General features: G+C 39.3%; 2 protein-coding genes across 2 annotated transcripts in view; one reads left to right on the forward strand and one right to left on the reverse strand.

Annotated features, from left to right (window-relative positions):
• LOC308371205 (elastase-1-like) overlaps positions 1-1,143 on the forward strand; it is a gene marked incomplete at both ends in the record, with an annotated part of 3,046 nt that extends 1,903 nt beyond the window's left edge. Inside the window, 3 exons of the mRNA XM_080846051.1 lie at positions 28-170; positions 656-805; positions 1,132-1,143. Of these exons, the coding sequence (XP_080702177.1) occupies positions 28-170; positions 656-805; positions 1,132-1,143 (305 nt within the window). The remainder of the gene's footprint in view (positions 1-27; positions 171-655; positions 806-1,131) is intronic.
• Positions 1,144-6,488: 5,345 nt separating this feature from the next.
• On the reverse strand, positions 6,489-8,559 carry LOC308371206 (oxygen-dependent coproporphyrinogen-III oxidase, mitochondrial-like; the record flags this gene model as incomplete). Its single annotated transcript, XM_080846052.1, has 7 exons — positions 6,489-6,573; positions 6,681-6,785; positions 7,037-7,252; positions 7,384-7,525; positions 7,636-7,755; positions 7,931-8,077; positions 8,364-8,559. The coding sequence occupies 7 exons, from the start codon at positions 8,557-8,559 to the stop codon at positions 6,489-6,491; spliced, it is 1,011 nt and encodes a 336-aa protein (XP_080702178.1).
• Between the last annotated feature and the right edge of the window lie 369 nt (positions 8,560-8,928).

Below are 8,928 nucleotides of genomic sequence, written 5' to 3' on the forward strand. Positions count from 1 at the left end.
TCTCTCTGTCTCTCTCGGTCTCTGTAGCTGGTGGCAGCCTGGCCCCTCAGCTGAAGCAGGCCTACCTGCCTGTGGTCGGCCATTCTACCTGCAGCACCGGTAGCTGGTGGGGTAGCACAGTGAAGAACACCATGGTGTGCGCTGGAGGCGGCAAAGACTCCGGATGCAATGTAAGGACTACTAGTCTTGAATGCTTATACTGAAAACTACTCAAAAGGACCCACTGGGCTTAAATGTACATACTAAACACTGCACAAAAGAATTACTCCACCATTCTGTCAGGGTGCCAGGCAAGGACAGCCACGCTTACACTAAATGAAATATGTATCTTATATAATGTGTACATGAAATATTTAAATGTAGTCATTTAGCACACAAAACACTTTTATCTAAAGCAATGTGCAACACAGATATACAGTTTAATAGGTCATGTGACTCCCTGAGAATTGAACCCATGATCGTGATGCTTTTAATCGATGCTCGACCAGTTGGGCCACACAAACTCCTTACTGAACCTTAGACGCTGCTTATGATGTTTTATAAACAACGTTCAGGAGGAGCCCATGGGGATGATTGACAGCTGAAAGTCATCCCACCACCTCAATCTAGGAGATTTAAACCCTTATGAGAATAAATGTGTGTTAATTCACTGTAGGGAGACTCTGGCGGCCCCCTGAACTGCCAGGTTGGGGGCAGGTACGTGGTCCACGGTGTGACCAGCTTTGTGTCCTCACGTGGATGCAACACCATCCAGAAGCCTACTGTCTTCACCCGTGTGTCTGCCTATTTGGGCTGGATGGAGGGAGTAAGTGATGCACAAGCGCACACACACACACACACACACACACACACACACACACACACACACACACACACACACACACACACACACATACACACACACAAACTAAAATGTGCATTGATTTACATAAGCACGCACATCAACATACACCGACACACACACACACTGTCTGGAGCACTCTAAAATACTTCCTTTACTGTTTGTCATTGCTCCTACGACTGGTTGTCTTATTGTTGACATGAACTAAGACAAATGTTACGTTTGCCATATGAACCGCACATGTGTAGATTTGATTTAATCGAATATCACTCTTCATTTTCTCTCCTTAGATCATGGGATAAATCAGAGCATGAATCCCGGACCAGCTCAACATCAATCTGGTTCTTCATCCCAAGTTTCATTTTGTAAAGAACTGGAAAAAAATAAAAACCACCAAAGCTAATCTTTCAACTGAGGTCACGTCTTTTTGTCAGCATTCAGATAGTAGGTGACTCAGATCAGGCACTGATCAGTCCCACTTTTTGTTGTTGTTGTTGTAGTGAAATAAAACAATACAAGATTGAATGGAGTGAAGAAATCACAGTGACCTATTTGAACTTTAGAGGCTCATGGCAAGTTTAAATCGGCATTATCTTTTTGCACAGATTTCCTAAGGTATCTGTTTGCTTCATGCCTGGTAATTACTGAAAGCCACTCTACTGTTACAAGTCATATACCTTGAAAATGATTTGAAAATAAGTAACACCTTTACTCCAAAAATGTAAAGAAGTAACATGTACACCAGTGGCGGTCCGTCAGGGCCTTCAAGGCCTTCTCTGCTGGCCTAAACATCATCAGAAAATAAATGTAATAAAATAAATTTAATTTTAATATTTTCTTTTCATAAATATGTATTAAATGATTCCCCATAGTCCATTATCTTCATTTCATGCTTCCAGCGTTGTTCATTTATGTTAGAGCTTTCATCCAATCATATTTCCGCTATCATGTGTTGCCACGCTCCTTGAAATCTTCCCAGAGAACAGAAATCTTCCCTGAGGCCTTCAGAATTCACATTGAAGGCCCGTGTACATCTGATTGGCTATCACAACTTGCTGTTTCAGTTCATTTAAGTTGAATGAACTGAAACAGACAGTTGTGACAACCAATCAGATTTCGAGTTGGCGACACTGGGCCTTCTAGAAGGCCCGGAAGAGTTCTTTCCTCGCGTTGAACGTGACACGTAAACGTCCTTTGATTGGATACTGAGGCAGACCGGTGCAGTGCTTCAGTGCTCAGTTTAGCTGGCTAAAACGACGTACATCGGTTTCAATGCTTATTCTTCTAGTTGTTTCAATTGGTAAGACTAAATATAATTACATTAACCAACTCAAATAAATTAGTTTACACAAACTTGATAATTCCAGTTTTTGATACAATTACAACGCCATTTTCAAGACGGAACTTTCAAGAAAAACTGGATATCGTGAGGATGGGAAGTTTAATGAAACTGCTTTGCAGGTGGGACAATGCGATGTTACTTGTTAAACTTGTTAAACCTCACATTGAGTCACATAGGCTACTTTTGGTGGACTTAATAAAACTTTGTAGACTAATCCCTGAAAATCGCCTTTTATTTTTAAGTTGTGACAGTAATATCCAAGCGATCATATAACTTAGAGTTTACTACTCTTAATGTATTGTTAATACGGGTGTATTGATTTGAAATGCTCCGGAAATATTAATAAAGTCTGTTGTACTCGACTATGTTAAGGTGATGCAATGCTCACTTATACTGCCTTTCTGTATAAAATATACAGGTTCGAGAGCCATGGCGTCATAATGATGGTATTAGGAGGTGGATTCACTCAGTTTAACATCGTGTAGGACATCGCTGAAGGCCTAGTCGTGAAATGCACGGACCGCCACTGATGTACACAAATCTAGATGTCAGTGCATTCAGCAAGGTGCTTAGTTGTTACACATTTTATATATATACTTTATTTAACAAAGATACAATGAGACATACATACATACAGTACATACATGGAACAAAACGTTGGTCATTTGTGCATTTATACTGATGGTACAATGATTAAAATAAATGTCAATTTACACAATTACATGATTCTGTGAGGTCACAAACTTTCCCTATACTGCAAAATAAATGGAAATGATCTGCCAGCTGTTCTCCACATTTCCTCCAACATAGACCCCTTCATGCTTCACCTGTTTGTGCACATTTTAATTTGGGGGTTATAAAGTATCTAATCAGATTCCGCTAAAAGAATTCCCTTCACATACCCGAGCTGGTGGAAGTGGACTGCACAGAGCACATATTTGACCAGTCCTCATCTGAAATGACAATTCCAGGTTCTTTCTCCCATTGTAATCTAACCTTATCTGTTGAGTGCTTTCTACTGGATTGAATACTCAAGTATAATCTTGAAACAAGTTTTCTGTTGTCCATATTTTTATGTCAATTAAACTGGCATCACATTTCTCCTTGGATTTAATCTCCTTATTAAAGTAGGTCCTGGTTTGTAAATACTTAAGTTTTTCTAAACCATACTTTGAAATGTTCTGAAAACTATCCATTTCTGCCTTTCATGAAATTGAACAGTAAGAAGTGAGGCCAATTCTATGGCCAATATTTAAACCTCCCATCAATCCTCGCTGGTTTAAAGTCTGGGTTAGGATTTTGCTACGTGATATGGAATTTAACGGTATATCTAGCTGTGAAGTTTCCACATGGTTATTATCTACCCCCTTTTTCTTTAGAAAGTTTCAGTGTTTTGAATTGAATTCTTGATCTACTACCCCCCATATGATTCTTGATATCCACTTATCCCATGTATTAAATTGTTGCAGTGGTACTACTGCTGGTAGGGATTGAAAAAATACAAGAGTCAGAGTCAGGAGTAAATGCATTTTTATCGTTTCTATTCTATTATGCATATCTAAGGGAAGTTGGGACCACCTGTCAATATTTTGGTGGCCAAGCAGCGAAGCCACCTAATGGTTTTCTATTCATTATTGGTGGCCAAGCAGCGAAGCCACCTATTGGTTTTCTATTTATTATTGGTGGCCAAGCAGCGAAGCTGCGAAGCCACCTAATGGTTTTCTACCTATTTTTCTTCTTCTTCCATGGGAGTCTATGGCAGCCCCTAGAACCGCATGGTCAAAAGTTGTGAAATTTGGCACACTTATTGGGACCAGTCCTCTCATCTATTTCACCAAGTTTCATGTCTCCCACTCAAACCCTCTAGCACCACCAATGGGTCAAAGTTGAAGATGTGTTTATACATGTTACTTTTTAACAATATGCCGCATTTTCTAAAATGAGGTATCTTTGGATTCCCTGGATCAAGACGAGTTTAACGCACTCTATGACATAATTAACAATTATATAGATTCTCAAGCTATTGTGAATGTTTAGGAAAAGTGTTTTTTCGCTACTCCTCCTTCAATTCTTGTCGAATTTTCTTTAAAATTGCCACAAATCATCTTCAGACCAAGCCTCACAAAAGTCATCCCCTGGCGTTTTGATTTTCGCAACCGTTTGTTAGTTACAGTCAATCAAATTGATGTGGCCGAATTGATTTGGCTGCCATTTTGAATGAATGAATATTACGTTTTTGGTGAATATCAAATAGTCACCAAATTTGGCACACCCTTTGGGACCAGTCCTCTCATCAATTTCACCAAGTTTCATGTTTCCCATTTGAACCCTCTAGCGCCACCAATGGGTCAAAGTTGAAGAAGTGTTTACACACATTACTTTTGAAGCGCATGGTCGAAAGTTGTGAAATTTGGCACACTCTCTGGTACCAGTCCCATCATAATTTTCATGTACTGCTCATACCAAATTAACCCTCCTGTTACCTTCAAATGTACTAACATCTTCTGTCCTTGGGGTCAATTTGATTTAGCAATTTAAATTTAAATGAATTTAAATTAGCAATTTAAACCTCCAGAAAATGGTTGTAATTAAAAATTGTTTATGTGTGAGGTACTTTATGTGTGTTTGTTGACTACCTAAATAGCCCTTAGACATCCACAATACCTGTCACTCGACTATGGAGAAATATGCAGATCACCATAAAATCTCACTGATTGACCTAAAATTGGAAAGAGAAATCTATTTGGTGTATTTATGGATTTATATTATTTCTAAGTACATATTGATGTTATCTATAACAAAAGGAATGAAAATCTATTTCTGCTAACGAGAATAGTAACAATGGGCCTCATTCTCGAACATTTTCGTAAGGGTCTTCTTTAATATATTCTTACGGACTTCACTTAAGACCAACCAGATTCATGAACGCCTGGAAATGTGTTCTTAAACCGCCAAAGTGTCCGTAGCTGCGCACTGTATCTTTAATTGAACGCATTCTCGTGCACCTGAATTTTCAATACATAAACGCCCCGCCAGCTCCTTATAAGGGCATGCAACTGAAGAGACGTGTGCACAATTTACAGATTCCACAGGCAACGCGAAAGCAACTTCGGACTGAGCTAAATCATGTCAAAGTGGAAAGCGAGTACCTGTCGAGTAAACACAGACCTTATTGCTTATTTATTTGTTCACTTACATTTGCAGTGCTTTATTAATTTGAGGGTATTATGATGCCTCGTAGAACCATGACTATAAATGTGAAACGTAATTGTTAATGATAGAAATATTGTCATATTTATAATTATTATAATTATTTAAAACCGAGGATATCTAAAGAATTGATGTGAACGCAATCACCTAGGATTTCTCACAAATTCAGCCCTTAAGAACAATCAGGCCGATTTACGACTGCTATTTAGCGTTTTATTCTGGTCTAATTTAAGAACATATCCCAGATGAGAAAACTTTCATGAATGCAAGAACTGTCCCGAACACTTCGTAAGATGAGTTAAAAAGAAATTTCATCTTAACTTGTTCTTAACTGCATTCGAGAATGAGGCCCAATGTGTGTAAAATGTTGATATTTCTGTTGGTATATATTTTATACAAATAAAACAAATCAAATTGACCCCAAAGAACACCGATGTGCACAACATGTGTACAGGATATTGAAAACACATCTTCATGTTATTTTTGTGTTTACCCAGTTGTCCCCTTTAAATTAGGAAAAGGCATTAAATATGAAGCAAAAATGTATTATTATCGATATTATAATTTATTTATTATTATCAATCATTTATTTAGAGACGTTATACATCGAATGGGGTAAAATTGACCCCAAAGACAATAGGAGTGATAATAGGAGGACACATTTCCAGACTTATTTCTAACAATTTTCAACTAATGAGACAAATGGGTTTACCCATTAGCACTTTTTATCCAAAGAATGCATCTTAAAGTGCTCTTACATTTCAGAAAACCCCCCAATAATAAACAAAGACAAATCACACAATCCAAGAAGCATAAAGCAGGGAAAGAATGGATAAGATAAATCATAACAAATAATAATGAGAGAGTTGCTAATCAGAAACTAGATAGAAATGGTACGCCTTTACATTTTGCAGAAGTTCGGAAGTATTGAATTTTATCTCTAAGCTTGTGTCTCAATTTCACTTACTGCGACCTGGTGGCTAAAACATTTGACCATGCAGGAGTTTCCTGTTAATCTGATGCTGTAATATTTCAATGTTAAATTGTGGGGTTGGCATGGTAAAGGTAACCGTGGCAGCATCGATGCCATTGTTCTCAGGCCCACTTCTGTGGGCAGCGCAGCACACGCACCAGATCATTCTCTTTGCTGCCTGGCTTAGGGTCCGACTTGTAGCCCCACCTGAAATTCACACAAATCAGTCTCACTCACCACTTGCCACAAGTATTTCTTCTAGACTAGAGGTGTCAGTCTTGCTCTGTGAGAGTCACTTTCCACACTGTACTCACGAGGCTGTAGGGGGCAGCGTGGCAAAAAGAGTCTCCTTCCGGAATCCTGGGAGCTGGAAGCCAAACTTCATGCCTTGATCATGCATCAGGTTGAACTCGATGTACCTGAAAGAGAACTGGAGTTAAGATGTGTCCCAGCAGAGAAACTGAAACAAACCACAGTCATTTAGATTGCATTCATCATTCTAACACAGAAATTCTGAGTGAGATGTTAAATGTAAATTAATATATTTATTATATATTTATAAATAGGCAAACAAATAGATTAACCTCAATCAACATTAATGTAGTTCTTGAAAATGACCACAAGAACAGCAGCAATAGGTACTGAAGAGGGAAACTGTCCATTGTCCAACCTGGCATTTCGAATCTGTTTCCACGCCTTCTCCTGGACAGTAGAGGTATCATGCATGTGTTTCTTCAGGATCGGAAGGTAGGCTGGGACGAAGGATTCCGCGCAGGATACCAGGAAAGCATAGTTTTTCTTCTCCTTAGATGGCAGGTTATCAAAGAAGATTCCGCCTAGCCCACGAGTTTCTCCTCGGTGTGGGTTGAAGAAGTACTCGTCACACCTGTCACAGTAAAAGTCCTATCACACCTGAGAATCATCTCTCAGTGAAGCTTTATCCCAGTGGTAAGGGGCATCCTGAAAGCACCACAAGTCATAATACATTTAATTGAGAAATATTTGTGACTTCCTTACCACTTCTTGAAGTTTGTGTAGTGGCTGGGATTGTGTTTATTACACATATCTCTCAGAGTCTTGTGGAAATGGGTTGCATCCTCTCGCACCAGATAGGAGGGGTTGATGTCCATCACACCTCCATACCAGCCCACCTCATGGCCTGAACAACACATAGTGGACCACATTGGTGGGACTTAGTTTTATTGATCTTGAATTTGACGATGACAGATTTGTCCAACTCATGCATTCAGCGCTAATGGGGCTACTCACCTTTTCTGGGTTTCATTACCACGATACGCAGGTTGAAGTGGCCTGTCGGAATGTGGGGGTTATTGGCATGAACTATACAGCTAAAGGAGATACCCAGGAAATTGTCGTCTTCTGTGAAAGCTGGAGATTTAAATACAAAATGTAAGTAAGGTTGTTGTCAAGAATGAAAACTAATAAATAAAACTTTGAATACCAGGGTTTTTTTTTTTTTTTAAACCTCCACAGCAGCCTTGAAATGCTTTGAAATGTTAACATCATAGAGAGGGAATAACGTGGCTGAAGAAGCAACTCCTACTTTCATCCAAGCTGGTGGTAATCTTGGCTGCCTCATGCAGGTGCTTGACCGCAGCCATAGGGAGCTTCCCAGTTATTACGGAAACGTCCACGATTGTCTTCGAGAACACGGCCCCCTCGGTCATTACTGCCGTTACCCCTCCACCACCTGGACAAACACAATATATCTTCACATTCTGCTACTGTGCATATTTCACCTTAAAACTTAATACTGAAGTTCCTTTCTTTTGAGTTCCTCATTTGTAGACATTAACATTTACTTTTCAAGATAAGAAAAATACATAGAAGAAATACATTTAAGAAAGGCACAGTTCTAATAAGCAAAAAGCTCATCTATCATAAGTAAGGTGACTGTGATACAATAGAATGTAGAATATGTACAATAACTCCTGCCCCATGAGTATAGAAATGGTTCTTTCTAACTCCACAGATACCTTCCGCACGCTTCCAGGGTTCCAGTTTGAACTTGGCGCTGTGCTCTATTTTCTGGAGCTCCTGGCACAGGTTCTCCCGGACCTTTGCAAACAAGGTCAGGATTTTTTGGGCCTGTTGATGGGTATCTTGGCTGAAACTAGAAGGGATGCAGCCCTTGAAGAACGACATAAACTTTTGCTCATTCATCTCCTCCATGATCAAAGCTCTGAGTTTGTGATGGATGATGGCTTTAAACTGAAAATCTCTTGACAGTTCCCCTCTATTTATCCTTGTTCAATCAGAATTATTATGTGTCATATTCCACGTGACCTTATTGGGCAATTCACTGTTATTTGGTTGGCTTCTGAGGACCCATGTACAGGTCTGTATCTGCAGTTTCGACAGAACCAGTTTGAGGACTTTTCTGTTTCGGTAAACTCAGTTTTCAAGGAAGTAACTTACAACCAATGACATGAATAAATCAGTTTTGACAAGAGCCAGTTCATCAACCGATGACATGAATAAAAAAGTTTCGACAGAACCAGGTTGAGGACTTTATGTGTCATCTGAACTTGTTGACCCTCG

This window comes from Sprattus sprattus (assembly GCF_963457725.1).
Source record: "Sprattus sprattus genome assembly, chromosome: 10".
Classification (NCBI taxonomy): Eukaryota; Metazoa; Chordata; class Actinopteri; order Clupeiformes; family Clupeidae; genus Sprattus; species Sprattus sprattus.